General features: G+C 36.8%; 1 protein-coding gene across 5 annotated transcripts in view; it reads left to right on the plus strand.

The window, feature by feature from the left end:
• adgrb2 (adhesion G protein-coupled receptor B2) overlaps positions 1-15,785 on the plus strand; it is a 271,609-nt gene that overhangs the window by 118,081 nt on the left and 137,743 nt on the right. For 4 of the 5 annotated variants that reach the window (XM_028461068.1, XM_028461072.1, XM_028461069.1 and 1 more), the window contains exons 3-4: positions 10,780-10,884; positions 14,021-14,209. In XM_028461068.1, coding sequence (XP_028316869.1) covers positions 10,780-10,884; positions 14,021-14,209 — 294 coding nt within the window. The remainder of the gene's footprint in view (positions 1-10,779; positions 10,885-14,020; positions 14,210-15,785) is intronic. The other variant, XM_028461070.1, reaches the window with a different exon arrangement.

The following is a 15,785-nucleotide window of genomic DNA, read 5'->3' on the forward strand; positions in this document are numbered from 1 at the left end:
AATCTGTGTGAAGTTGACCCCCCCCCACACCCCACCTCTTTGTGCTTTGTTTGTGCTGTAAAAAGTCTTGTTTGTGCTATTATGGATTTATAGAAATGGCGCAATTTAATTTCAGCCAATGACGTCACTCAGCCCCCCATCTGCTTTGAATCAACCCAGAATGGTCGTTTTTTTGTGCTTTGTTTGTGCTGTAAATAGTTTCGTTTCTGCCGTTTTGGTTTCATAGATATTTGTATTTTTATTCTATTTTAACCAGCACAAAGGAAGAACAAACAAACGTGACCATTCTGGGTCGATTTGAAGCAGATGGGAGGGCTGGGTGACCTCAGAATGACTTATATAATAATCTTTAATAAATAAAGAATCAAAACAGCACAAACAAAGGCAACTATTTTCCCAAAGTTTTGCGTGGGGTGGGGGGGCAACTTCACGCAGTTATAAATCAAAGGTATTTCTTCCAAACAACGTAGGAATTTACTCACACACAAATATCGAAGGTTGAAATTGCAGCTTGCAAGATTTGTTTTGACTCCCTCTCAAACAATAGGTTTGTTGACAAGTGACTTAAACCTCGAAAAAAAAGTTTTGTGCATTGCATTGTGGGATAAGTAATCCCATAAATACTGTAGTTCAAAGATACATTTCTGGTATTTAAGACATTTTTTCTTATGTTTTTGGCAAGATAAGGAAGATTTCCTTGGTGGCATTTTTGTTCTGATGTTTACTGGTGTTCAATGACTCCGCAAGACATTACTTTCAGCCTTATTTGGCAGTGTTTTTAGGGTAACACTGCCATGGGTATTAGATAATATATCTTTCGGATGAAATACAGGTATAATTTAATGTTGGGGATTGTCTTCAGCAGCTTTAACTCAGACAAACTATCTGCTTTAGACTGCTTGTTTGCAAAAACAAGGCTAGGCTCTGCATATGAGAGTGATAAAGCAGTACCAAAAACACAGATAAAACCAAGAGACTATAACTAAAATGTACAATTTTTGGCTCAAGATGACAATCATCTCTTTAAATAAGGCAAAGCATTTATAAAAAAAAATGTCAGTTTGTTGAAATTTAAACAATTCCTCATGTCTACATCGTGATTATACTTTCAGGCTTAAGAATAGTTCACTCTGTACTTGCAAATTTCCTATTATTACCCATGGGAAATGAGTTGGCAACCCTTAGAGCCAGTCTCTAATTGCATTGCTAGATACTAATACTCTACGCTTAAGAATTAAAGAATATTTTGAGTGAGATTATTCCTCACATTCTCCACCCTGTTTAGATCATATTACATGAAAGGACCAAAGTGCACCTACCTTAACAAGCTAATTGCAGTTTTAAGACTACATTTCAAGACAAATTTAAGACTTTGGCAAGCATAGACTTTATCCTAATGAAAGGCTTTTGATCGCTTGGGACTACAAGCTTTATAACTCTTTAAAAGTAGATGGATGTAAAGATTTCCAGAGAGCTATTTGAAGTCCCACGTTAGAACTCCTGCCAAAAAACTTACTTCACTTACACTCCTTTGACTTTTTGTTCCATTTTCATTTTAATATCTTGTTACATTCTGCAACTACGATCAAAATATATGCACAGCTGAATTTTTTAGACATTTGGCTAAATCATGCTTCTGTGTCATGAGCCACGCTGTTGATGTGACGCCGTTGTTGATCACTCAAAGTTTTGTGTCGAGGGAACGTATAATTCTGCAGTTTACCGCCCTGCCACTAGAGGGTTGTGGCTTCTTGTTTATGTTTTTGGTCAAAGTAAACAATGCTTTATGCCTTGAGCATCTTAAAATGCAATTCTTTTGTGAATAATACGTATCTTTACCTAATCATGTGTGTGTGGTGAAACAAACATCAAACAATGGTTATTCTTAATCCGTGTATCATTCATTTATGCCTTTTTCGTTATGTAACAAAAACATAAACAAAAAAAAAAAACACTCATTATTTTATTTTTATTTCCAAAACCAAAATAAAAAAAACGGAAAACGCCTTGTTCTTCAAATTCAAGCTCTGTTGCTTCCGTACAGAAAATGAAAAACGAAAAACGAACACCTTTATCCATTTTTTTTATTACCGATTGGCCAATGTACGTGACTCTCGTGTACTCTCATCCGACGCTAACGGCTATGCTAATGGCAGTGCGTTATCACAATATTTTTGTTTTCCATTTTTTTGTTTTGGAAACAAATATCAAATAATGAGTGTTTTCCATTTTTTTTGTTTTGGAAACAAATATCAAATAATGAGTGTTTTTTTTTTTTGTTACATAAAAAAAAAAAATAATGAACAAATGATACACAGATTATTCTTCAATATAAAAATATGCGAATTGCAAACAAATCTGGAGCATGTCGGCCATCGTTTGGTTGTAACAAAATACACATTGTCTGTTTTTTAATGAAATGCAAACACACAAGCTGTAGGTACAGAGACATGACAGAGTACCAGTAATAATAGATAATAAATAATAATAAATAAAAGAATAAAACATGCATAGCTGTTGTAAAAAAAAAAAAAAAAAAAAAAGATTGCACTACACCTATTGTTAATCAATATTAGCATCTGCCAACAATGTTGAAAAAAATGACAAGGTTATATTTATCGTATAATTACAGCTCTTTCTGTGGCACATGTGAAGGAGATGCTCAATAACTGCTCGGTTCTATTGTTGGTTTACTTCAGTTATACTCTTGACAAGTATGAGAGTCAATTTTCCTCCACAATTTTCTATGGACCATGATGAAAGAAAAACATCCAATACCGGAATAATACAAATTGCAGCAAAAGTATCCTATTGTGGTTGTTGGGTTTTAACTGATTTTTTATTTTTTATTTTTTTGAAGAAAATAACTCGAGGGTTGGAAAATTCTACTGTACTATGATGTTTATACTCATAGTATACTCAACAATTTGTACTAAATACGGTTAATCAAATATGCAAGAGTGCAAGAAAAAATGTTTCAATTTGGATGGATTTTATTAAAACATATAACAGCAAATATTAGCTGTTACTTTTGACAATTTTCCAAAAAAATAAAACAAAAGCTACTACAACTATCGTACAAGCATTTGAGGTTGAGTAAATTATAAAATAATATTAAACTTGTGTCCAATACTGGATAGACTGATCATCACAATGCTCCACGTATTGGTCACTTATTGTATATAAAATAGTCTAAACACCACCGACTAATTGCCTGCCTTTTTTTCTTATTTAGCACTGCGTCTCTTTATGTGAACGAGCAAGCAGTATGCATTAAAGCAGTTTGGTTTATGGAACTTACCATCTTAAACCCAAAGCTCTGTGTAGATAATTACACTCAGCAAGAGACAAAACAAACACTGGCGGTTTTGCAATGAAGAAAGAAAGAAGAAAAAAAAAAAAAACTGCAGTGAGAAAGTGTAAAAATCATAATGAAACCCAACATAATGGAGTGTGTTTCATAGAGTGCATGATAAAGCTAATGTGAAAAAACAAAGCAAAGGGAGCTCATCTGGAAAATTCCTCAAAATAATATGTATCGCATGTATAGCACGTACGCAAAAAATATTTATTAGACATAAACAACAGGAATAGAGCTGCTGAGGCTTATTGTTCTGTTTACATACAAGAAAAGTTCAACAAACTGGCTTGTAAGTCCTCAACTTGTCACATCCCTTTGCTTTCATTCTACATGTACAATGTAAATATATCATCATCAAATACGTCTAAAAGTCTTCTTTTGTTTGACTTTGTAAACCCCCAATGCTGATGGAAATAAGATGATGACATATGTATTTGACAAAGGCAAAGATGTGATTGTGCTTCAAGCTGTCACGGTACAGAATTAAGGTTTTTGTCTAGGATTTATATGTTTCTCACATACCCAAAGGCATTAGTGTCAGATACATTAATGACTAACTTGTATGTTACCTGGTGTTTGCCTGTCTCTGTCCGTAATGTACAGTACGTATATAATGCACTGCCTGGAGCCCATTATCAGTGAAGATACGATGCTGGTGTACTTAAAGATAAACTGAAAAAAGAAGTATTTAGGGTTCATAAATGAGCATATAGACAAAAGAATGCATTTTTTTAATATATATATATATATAAAAATTAAATAGAATTAAAAAAACAATTAAAAATATATAGATATCGACAATATTTACTTCATGGAGTAAAATAACAAGTTTTACAAGCAGCACTTAAACAGCTTTCTTCAATTTTGAGACTTTGGACTTCCTTCACCCCTTTTGCAGCAACAGGAACAGGGTATGCGTGTGATACATTGATTTATTATCCTTTGCCCTCCCTTCTGGAAGATTTCACAATGTGCGTCTCCTTCATTTCTTTACAGCATCACCATGGTGGTGTTGCTATGGCAACAGCATCTTACTGCAGTGGAAAATATGGACAGTAATCGATCTGTGGCTGTATTATTCACATAAGAAGTAATGTCATGGTTTCAAAAGCTCCACGATGAAATGCTCGCTTTGTGTTGAGTCGGGTTTGTCACGTTGTTGTTTTCTGCAGATGTTGTAGCCAAAAAGCAGCAACAAATGGATGAATAAGTAGAAAATCAAGGTTATAACATTGCTGATTCATTTGCATGTTTCCATTTTCTTAACAATCCAATTTTAAACCTTTTTGCCAGCTTGACAAATAGATGGCGCCATGTTGGCCAGAATGGTGCCATTTATTAACTTTTATTCTGATTAACTTTTTTATACTGATGAACCTTTTATTCTGATTTTTTTTTTTTTTTAATGATCACTTTGTCTGTTCTGGCTTGAATCTTGAAGTGTACTTGAATGTTGTGTGGTGGCATTTGCAATTTTGTTGTACTTTGTACAATGACAATAACAAATGATTCTGATTCTAATCTAGTCCTAAACATAGAAAGAGAAATCAGGCAGTTGCGCAAGGAAAACCATGCATAATCAAGAAGCTTAAGGTGATCTCACGTCAATTTATTCCTTAGGCTAGGGGAATGTGTAATCATCCTGACATAAATATAGATAATGCTTTATTAAATGCTCAATTGTCACTCCGGAGCCTAAGAAATCTAGGGAACTTGAAAAATTGTAGCGGTTTTGCTAGAGAATAGTGAAAAACAAAGGAAGAGGGAGAGGAGGTGGAGGGCTGAATGATAGACGGTGTGCTAGGCTAGTGTGGGAGTTGAAAATTTGAAAAAAAAATATCTAATAAGAGAGAAAATTTTGTGAGATAAAAAATTGCCACCTCGGCATGATATAAGTGGAATGAATCAAAGCCAATGTCTGTTTTTGTGTGTGTGTGTGTGTGTGTGTGTGTGTGTGTGTGTGTGTGTGTGTGTGTGTGTGTGTGTGTGTGTGTGTGTGTGTGTGTGTGTGTGTGTGTGTGTGTGTGTGTGTGTGTGTGTGTGTGTGTGTGTGTGTGTGTGTGTGTGTGTGTGTGTGTGTGTGAGTCTGTAGGTGTGTTAAGAAAATACCGGTCAGCCTGAGGGTGAAAGAAAAGTTGATTTTGAATCCATTTTGAAGTCACATAAAGTACCTTCAGGTCCCCACAGTAGGGCAGACAGAAAAAAAAAACCCAACCTGATTCAACTGTGAATCTACTGCTGGGAGATGGAGTGTGACTGTCTGTCCAGTAGCTTATAAAAACTCCATTATGGTGCAACTCTATCAGTTTGGGCTTTCCCAGATGAACCATGGAGTAAATTGACAGCACCAGAGCTATGAGCTCAGACTTGATACACGACTGAGAAGAAGCTTTATGTGTATTTGGGTGATTTGACGTGTTTGAGGAGAATGTTTATTGAGTGTGTCAATGGACCCGACTGGAGTCGAGAGCAAACATTTCCGTGCTGTCGGGTTTTGAGCATGCCGTGTCGTTAACACAGCTGTTTTACTATATTAACATATGTGCTTTGCAGCCACACACACACACACACACACACACACACACACACACACACACACACACACACACACACACACACACACTCCATACACACCCAGTTCTTCCCAGCATGTTTAAATCCCAGCTCAGTCTGACAACGGGTCCTGCTCTGGCCCAATCCCCTCCCTTAGCCTGAATCTTTGCTGGGCTCAAAGCCGCCTTACAACAAATAGACATTTATTTATTATCTTTATTACTTCCTTTTAAATTGATTCTCAGGTATGTGAGTTTGGAGGGATGTCCCGATACAACTTTTTTCACTTCCGATACGATACCAAAATTACAGCCTTTGGTATTGGTTGATACTGTTATCGATCCGATTCGATATGAGCACGAATCATACATACTTTTATTACTTATTTTGTAATGTGGAATGTTACAAAAAGCTTGATCACTCAAATAGAGAACAATTGTCAGCAACAGTAGGTATGAGAAAAACTGACCCATTTATTATTAACCAATTGGTTACATAAATGTCTACAGTATTCTAAAATGAAATAAATATAATATATTATATATCAGAGATTGGAAATGCTGTCCAATAAAATTTGATATTTATTTTCTGGCTGATATCGGACCGATATCCGAATCGGGACACCTCTATTTGGGAGTATGCTTTTGTTGTTGTTTTTTTTTTTTCATTGCTCACATCTGCAAAATTGATTCACAGTCCTCTGTAGGGTTTTGTTGAGGGTGTTTTCTCACTAGATTGCTGTTGTAAAAAATGACAAAAGCCTGTTGTATCTGCACTATTAGTTAATTCTCTGTGAAGAAAATACATAAAATAGTATTCCTCCTCCTTTGAGAAAAATACTCGCTTCACCAAAACAAGTTCCAAACTTTACCAATGTGCAACATATTTTTACTTTAGCTGCACACAAAAATTCAACATTGAGGTCGTCAGTGTTACTTTCAACAACTTTCCCATGATCTTATGTCAGAAGCCATATTTTTACTTGTACTTTAGTATTTTGTTAGATATTTAAACCAATCCTCTCAGTGCACAAAAGTCAAAGGTTCCATTCATCTCTACTTGTGAGAGTGTTTCTTTTTTTATGTTTTGAAACTAGTTCAATTTGTTTCACAAAGTAGTAAATGTTTTCCCGCAGTTCACATAGTTCACACTGATGTGGTTTTTGGGACATGAATGATAAAATGTAGATTCATCTAAAATGTCAACTTTCTTGTGTATGTCCACAAAATACCCAGGCCAGCAGATTTCAATATCCATTAAAAAGACAGAACACTTTGTAGATATTTATTTAATTTCTACACTTTAGAAATTGTTTTTACAAACCAAATAGATCAACCTGTTCCAGTCATGCATTCAGGAAAATTGCAGATGATAAATGCATTCATTTATCATCTGCAAGTAATCAAGGTTCAAAGGCTTGTCTTGTCTTACTCATTCTTTTTATTCTCTTTTCAACATGCTCTTATCTATTAAATTCTTTATATAACCTTGTCTTTTTTTCTGCTATCCGCCCTTAGCCGACTATTGTTAAAAACCCTGATAGTTCTATTCAGAGAAGAGACATGGAGTTACTGGTACTGTTGTGAAACACATATACAACTCAAATGTCAAAACTACTGGTCTGCTTTAAAAGATTACTGACCCAAATCCTCATTGGGATAGATACTGGTACTACCTACTAGCTGAAGAAGGAAAACAGAACGTCTCTGGAGATTAGAGACCAGATGGAAATGTTGAGTATAGATAAGACGGGACACACTTGTGTGTGACGATATATCCATTAAATAGCAGTCCACAACATTAAACAATACAGTGGGCTTTGTAAAGGTCAGCACTCTCAGGAGTATACCCTCATTGATCTCTACTTTCATATGTGGAGAAGTCCGCTGTTGTCAGTCCTAAATCCTCTTTTCTGCTGTAGAAGACCAGAGAGGGAGAGGGGGAGAAGAAAAGTAGTTGTCAATGGGCGTTTTTTGTGTGACATTAGTTCTTTGTGCTGCTTCACTGACTTCGATCTCTCAGGAGCACAGTCTAAGAAAAAAAAAATAAAGATTCCCACATTCGGGCTTTGACTGCAAAACTTTAAAGCAAAAGACGAGATTTTTCTCATGACGTTTCCTAATTAGGCAAAGAGAATTGGTTATTTGGTCAAGCTGCTCTTCTTCTTCTTCTTCTTCTTCTTCTTCTTCTTCTTCTCTTCCTCTTCTCCTCTTCCTCTTCCTCTTCCTCTTCCTCTTCCTCTTCTTCCTCTTCCTCTTCTTCCTCTTCCTCTTCTTCCTCTTCCTCTTCTTCCTCTTCCTCTTCCTCTTCCTCTTCCTCTTCTTCCTCTTCCTCTTCCTCTGCCCTTCAACGCAGCTGCGTGGAAAACTTGAAGTAAAGAAAGATCCTCCTTCCTCTTTCATGAGCTACATAGAGAGGCATAAGCAGAGAGGGCGGTCAACAGGACCCCCTGGAACAGAAGCACAAACGTTAGATGGCAACAGGAGACACTGTTTAATTAGACAGAAGTGAAGGGGCAAGGGTGGGGGTGGATCAAGGTTGGGGGTGGATTGCGAGGCATTTGCGGACGAAGCAGTAGAAGTAAGTAGGCACATTGCAGTGGTTTAAATACTGCGTCATGACTAACTTTAATGAATGTAAAGCATGGAACATGATCAGCTGGATGATTAACTGAATTAGGGGATGGATGCTGTCAGTTATGGGGACAGATTTATTTAAAAAAAAATTACAAATAGATCCACAATTTTCAAATCGTCTTTTCAAATCCACATGTAATTTTTAGATTTTCACGTGTTTTTCAGAACCACAAATATGTGTCTGTGTATTTATCATAAAGTATCATGTGTAAATTTTCAATTGTGCTTGTGGATTGAGCAATGTGTGCATTCTTTTTTGAGACAAATGTAACGCAGCTTCGCTCAGATTCACACACAGACTTGCCGACCCACATGTGTAGATAGCCCCCCTGAAGCTCTTCACCATCATTAGCATCGTTGGCACATTTACACTGTGTAGCTCTGTGTGTAACACTGATTCTAGCATATAAGCAGTAGTAAGTTTAACTTCTCTAATGAATAACAGACAACATTTTCCCATTTTCTCCATTTGATCGTTGTGTTCACTAGAAAACGAGTGTAGAACTGAAATGGCTCCAATGCCTAAGCATGCTATCCTACTGTAACACAACACGGAAACAAGCACAAAAATTACGCACACAAACAACGCGACAAAAGCAGAAAAGCGTCGGGTACTAACCTTGTGTGAATGGTGTTGTATGTATAACTGAAAAATTCTTAATCCTCTTCTTTTTTCACTTTTTTCAGAGAAAGAGTGTATGTAACTTGTTTAGTTGACCCCGCGGCCCGTGATGGCAAAGAGTTGTGCCGCATGCGCAAACTGCTATTGTTTGTTATTATCATGTAACAAACACTTATGCTCAATCCACAGTTACAGTTTTCACTTTAATGTTTTAAAATCATAGCTGCTTACAATTTTTGGATGACATACAGGTAAATGTTTTAATAATGAGAGTTATTTGGTTAAAAAGCTTTTATAAAACAAACAACGTTGGGCGACAGTGTGCTTCCTCTTCCTCTGAGCTAGCTGAGTGCCACCATGCAGTTAAACCTTATTCCAAAGTAAGTGGATTGTTTATCAGTGTTCCGCACTAGACAGTCACATCTGATGCAGCAATATTTAGTCTTTTTCGAGGCAATGAATGAGGCGATTAGGCTAAATTAAAGTCTGTTCATTGTCCTCTAAAGCACTTTCAAATCTGTTTTTGCACCATTTGTTCATTACAGGTTGTTTAAGAAGTGAAGCCATCAGCCCACACAGCGCACACAGTGGTGATTTTCTTTTACCCAGAGCCATAACCAGCTGTAGAGTGGCACAAAAAAGAAAAAAAAAAAATACATGGTTTGAAATTATTTTTTTTGGCACATATGCCTCAAAAGAACAGTGCACAAATGAGAGGAAGGGCAAATGTGTTGATTGTTATGAATGAAACACTGAGAACAACACATTTTTCAATCGCTAAATAGATGTGTTAATCCAAATGTGTGCTTTTGCTTCTGTTTTGTCTTGTCAGAATTATCTACAGAACTATTTACAGTCACTTTTGCAGTTGCTAATCTAATACTCAAAAGACACTCATATTCTATAAGTATCTCCCAGACACCCGACATGTCTAAAACCTCTTTTCATAAATACTACAAAGCCTGTGGGCAAGAAGTACCCCAGTGAAGGGGTTCTGCTAAATCACACATTGTTACCCCTGCTGTGGGAGTTGATTAAGACTTGCGTTGGTGAGACAAAACCTAATATCCTTTTATACAGATCAAAACATCTCTTGCTCGGGTATGTACCAACTGAGATAAAACGAACTTGGATGTGTTGCATCATTTCACCATATGCAAATTTGCCTGAGGTAATTCTCCTCCCTTTGACTTTTACAAAGTATTTGTTAATGTCACATCATTCCTTTTTATTTCTAAAAGTACAGTAGGTTCATTTTTTGGAACATTTAGGTGTACAAATTCCATGTTGTAGGTTTTTATACTAAGCTAAAAACTGTTTCTGCATGATTTGTGCTGAAATGTACTGTTTTTTGTTTTTTTTTCCCATTTCTGTGCTTCAAAGAGCATGCCGAGTCAATTTGACACACCTATTTTATCAGATCTACTAAATGTGTTTCCGTTGACCTGTTAAAATGTATGAATAATTGTGTAAAACTACAAAGATAACAAAAACTTGGATCAACTAAACTAACAAAATAATTACTCTACTCATTTTCTGTGCTGTCAAATGCAATAAAGACTAAAAAAAAACAACAAATGCTAATAAAATGTGGATTTGCATTTCAGATTCATATAATGAAGATGAAGATGATGGGGATGATGATGGCTTAAAGGTGAAGACCCAAAGACCGCGTTCAGCTGACCAGCCAGGTGTGTTTCAAGCACAAACAGGTGAGTGTTATTGTGAGTGTGCGGTGGCGCCCATTACCTGGAACAAGCGATAGCAACTTGACGTCACCAATCATTCTTGTGTGCTTGGGGCTTTTTGAATAATCACTGGTACGGAAACGTGCGAAGACACCTTTTTCACTCATTGAACGAAAAGGAAATGATACATGTTCATCAATACATAACACAACACAATAAAAGTAGCAAAAATCTCATATCTATACTGAAAAAAAAAATTGTTGGAATTAATTGATTTTTTTGATTGGTAACACCCAAATGAGTTAAGTTATTAGAAATTAAGTTAAAGCTGATACCCAGAGTTTCTGAGAAATCTTGTTTATATATGATTCTTTTAAAATGCAAAAAAATACCTAACTAGTATTTTACTATGGTCTACTGCCGGTGGTCATTTATATACATTAATGTATATAAGTCCCTCCTTCGTCCTATAGACCCCTATACAAATGGAAACGATTGTGCTCAGCCAATAGGCTTTGACTTCCTGTTTTTGAGATTTTCAATCAAAGTGAATGCAGAACTGTGCACGGAAACGAGGCCGCGCGTCACAACAGCAAACAGGTAAATATGACTTTTGCTCTTACCTGATCTATGTCACCCGATGCAACCTTGTAATGTTCCGTGATGCGCATGCAGAAAAGTAGAGGCTTCTGGTAGATTGCAGAGGCAGGGGGAGAAAGTGAGGCTATTTAGGGCGGGACATCGAGATGTCCTCTCAGAAACTCTGGATATCAGCTTTAATAAGCCAGACACAAGTGAGTTATTTAATATTAAGTAGTCTAACTTAAAACAAAGGCAAGTCAAATTAAAGTCTTCAGTTTTTCCAACTCAATAAGTTGTATAACCTCAAAGTAAAATACAGATCCTTTCTGTACTGAGCATTAGTTAAGGTGTGTGCACTGAGCGGGCTATGCCAGCAAAGCCAAGGCTGAAGTCTTTCCGGGCTAGCCAGACGAACTGCGTTAAGGCGATGGGGCGGGTCGAGGAGTGGACGATCTCGGCGTTCTGAACTGCCGGCCCTGAAGAGCAGTTTGCGGGAACGCCTTCCGTCACAGGGGTGGAGATGGGGCCGGGGAGTTCCGAGGAAGACAGAGGCAGAGGGGCTCCACGTCCTTCTTTTTAGAGGCATGATAGGAATGTTTCACGACAAGCTGTAGTATCACAGGCGGTTTAGCATTTTCTATTCCGTCTAGATGGCTACTCTAGATGGCGTGACATCATGCTGGACCTCACTGTAGCAGGTTGTACTGCCTTCACTAAATCAGAAATCTGAATAAAACTTTCACAAAACTTCAACAACCACTAAAATACCATTTTAAGGGTGTATGAACTAGTATGTTCTTCATACGTACCTGAGCCTTTGTGTTGCCAGTTTCTCCCTTACTATGATGGATCCTACGGTATTCAAAGCTATATGCACATACACATTCACACATTATATATTCAAAGCTCCAGCTGTGTGGTAGAGGGAGTCCCAACTGGGAGGGAAACCCTTGGCTTCATCTTGTCCTTCTCCTCCTCTCCTTCTCTTTTCTCACTTCTCTCATTCTTCCTCTCCGGCAGGAATGCATGATGAGCTTAAGCCCTGACTCACGGCATGTTAATGAAGATGTAATGCGATTAACGGACATGCAATTAATTAGATTTCCTTCTTCGCTATGTGACGACGCCCCCATCAAAGGACATGGTGCTCATAAACGATTTGGGAAGAGTAAAGTGGGATAACTCAGATCTGCAGGTTCTGCTGTGAAGGGTGCAAGTCAAGGAACCGATAGTGTGGTTGTTACCGCTGCCTGTAAGAACTTAAACCTCAATAACCTGAGAATACTGTTTACATCAACTTAACCACAATCTTTAAATAGTGAAATGACACACTATCTCAGACTTCAAAGTCCTTTAGCAGTGAGATCATACATGGTACTATAATTCCATTAATACTTCAAACATCACTGAAACAAAATGCCCAACAGGCACAATGTTCTACTCAATATTCGACAACCTGGTTTTTGTTGTTGAAAAAGACAGACATGTAAACATTAATGAATGCCACAAAATACCCTACATTCATTTGGTGAAAGGGACCATGTCTCAGAACATTAAAATCCAGTGTAACACCAGGCAATGTATACCTAATAGACTGGGGATCATTCTACCTACACAGAAGTTTCAATCATCAATGAAATAACTAGCTTACTTTTCCTTATTTCAGAAATCAACCACGATACAGGATGACTGGTCTTTTAAAATAAAACAAATATTGTTTTTTTGGCTTGTATGTACGAAAAGAACAAAATTACCATTCGGTTATAGCAAAGAGTTAGCACAATGGAAAACACCTGTGAAAGTTGGGAGACATAAAATGAAATTCACAATACAAAACAGTTTACCTGGTAGCCTACATTATTGTTAGGAGTTTTTTGTTTGTTTGTTTTTTTTTATTCTCAAGTCTGAATTCCATCACAATACTCCCAATAGAGTAGAATATTTTAGTCGTCATACAACCAGCAACTCATAAAGTTGCAATAAAACATCAATACCGCAATTTGTACTATCTTACATCACAACGTAGTGATTAATTGAGTAGTGACGTAATGATTACTCAAGGCAGTGTTCCTTTCATGCATTTCTTAACTGTTTTTTTTAAGGCTTAAGGCATCCAATCATAGCATAAGCTGCCATTTGGACCCTATCCATGTCTGATGTCATATTCCTGGTCTTCTAAGGATTAACGTCATGACACTAAAGAAACCATACAGAATGTAGCTAGGTGCTAATGTCAGATTGTAAATGCTGTTTCACGATGGATATGCTGCATGTGATGCCGACATTTAAGGACTATTCCATGACCGCAAAGACATCTCTTGTACAAATTTGCAACATTTATTTTTTAGCTATCAAATGTCTATTTACGTGGTTGCGTATTGTTTTAAAATGCTTTTAAAATCGGTTTCTCACACACATGATGATGCCATTAGTCAGAAAGTCGAGATTATCCTGAGAACTCTTCCATTTTTCCAGAGTTCTTCAATCTTATGCAGAGAATAAATGTATTCAAATCATTTTTATTCATGATCATTAAGGATGGAAAACTATTCTTTTCATTGTTTTGTTTTTTACTCAGGTGACCCTGCTGCAGAGGAGTGGTCGCAGTGGAGTGTGTGTTCTCTTACATGTGGGCAGGGCTGGCAAGTGAGGACCCGGTCGTGTGTTTCTTCACCCTATGGGACACTGTGCAGCGGCGCCCTACGCGAAACACGCATGTGCAACAACACTGCATCCTGTCCGGGTGCACCAGGAATCACAGGCTCCGGTATGTGACTTCTCATTAGGTTTTTTAGGAGCAGTTTTTTAATAGTTTTAGCAGCAAAGCAAAGTGATGCTGGAGTCCACATAGAAATCCTCTACCACTGTCTGTATTTAATGCAGATTTTCTGGTCTTAAAAAACATAAAAGCAGGCAACTTTAATCATTGAACTACATCTTTTCCGTACCTGTCAAGTATCCCGTTTTGGCCGGAAAACTCTCGTATTTTACCCCTCCATCCCGTATTTTAATGTAATAGTAATTAAAAGATGCCTTACTAAACTGAACGCCGTCACTAGCCTCACGAGAACTGCCACCTGAAATGGTCTGAGTGGCAGTTCTCGCGAGATTAGTGCCGACAGCGGCAACAAACTCAGAAACAACTCAGAAGAGAGATGAATGAATGAAGACGTTCCGGCGAAAAAAAAAACCAAAGAACTGGTGTAAATATGCTGTAAAATGGAACAGAGAGTTTATCTTCCTAAAGAGCAGCAGGATGGGACACAGTTACAGTTGTTATATTGGTTAGATTAATAACTGAGATTTTAACGTCTACCACAGCGAAAGGAACCACGTAAGTCACCATGAAAAATCAGCCAATCACAAGCTCCACAAATATAAACTGCTTTAAAAAGTGTTTAAGGATGTAAAGTCTGTTATAAATGTGTCTAATAAGTCATTAGTGAATACCAGAGAACCACATGAGTGAGCATGAGAAATTAAAAGAAAATACATAATGAAAATAAAATGTTAATGTCTAACTTAAAGAAAAGCAATGTGAAATTAACAGTAAATATGCAACGTGTTGACTTGTATATATATATATATATATATATATTAAATAAACACATGTGCTTCATTTACCCATTTGTTTTTATTTAGGCTGTTTTATAATTTAGGTATTAGGGCTCGATACATTCAAGATGTATCGAGTTGTCTATTTTGGCGATATAAGAAATTATAATATTTCATATATCATATGAAACAAAATACTAGTTTTAGGAGTTGCTGTTTTTACTTCTCAGAACAACATGTAAAGCTCAGTTAGATGGATTAATGAGTGCATTTTGCATCAGCAAATTTAACCCAGAATTATTTTTTTGGTCAGATTTTATTTGATAAAATGATCTAGATTTATATCATATATCACCATTTTGAGAAAATATATTGAGATGATGAGTTTTGGTCCATATGGTTCAGCCCTAGTAGGAATGTTCACAGCATTTCAATGTTAATAAAGGCCGGCCCAATCAGATTCTAATCACATAATTGTATTTAGTAAGTGGTTGACAAGTGGCTATTTTAGATTTCTTGTACACCTATATTAAAATATAAGGTACTGTATACTGGAGCTTGGTTGAGCGGGTGGGACGGCTCTTATCTTCAAATCCAAAACTTGACAGGTATGCTTTTCTGCTCAGCAACTTGACCTATACAGCCCTTATTGATAATTTAGTAAAGAGTGTTAGGAAAACTGAGGGAAATGCTGTGAATTTTAGTCACATTCGAAGAAGGTAGGCGTTGTTACAACATTAAATGTGCTCAGCCAATGTTAAATCCGAATGTGATGTAGGAGGAAAAAG

This window comes from Gouania willdenowi, chromosome 11 (genome assembly GCF_900634775.1).
Source record: "Gouania willdenowi chromosome 11, fGouWil2.1, whole genome shotgun sequence".
Classification (NCBI taxonomy): domain Eukaryota; kingdom Metazoa; phylum Chordata; class Actinopteri; order Blenniiformes; family Gobiesocidae; genus Gouania; species Gouania willdenowi.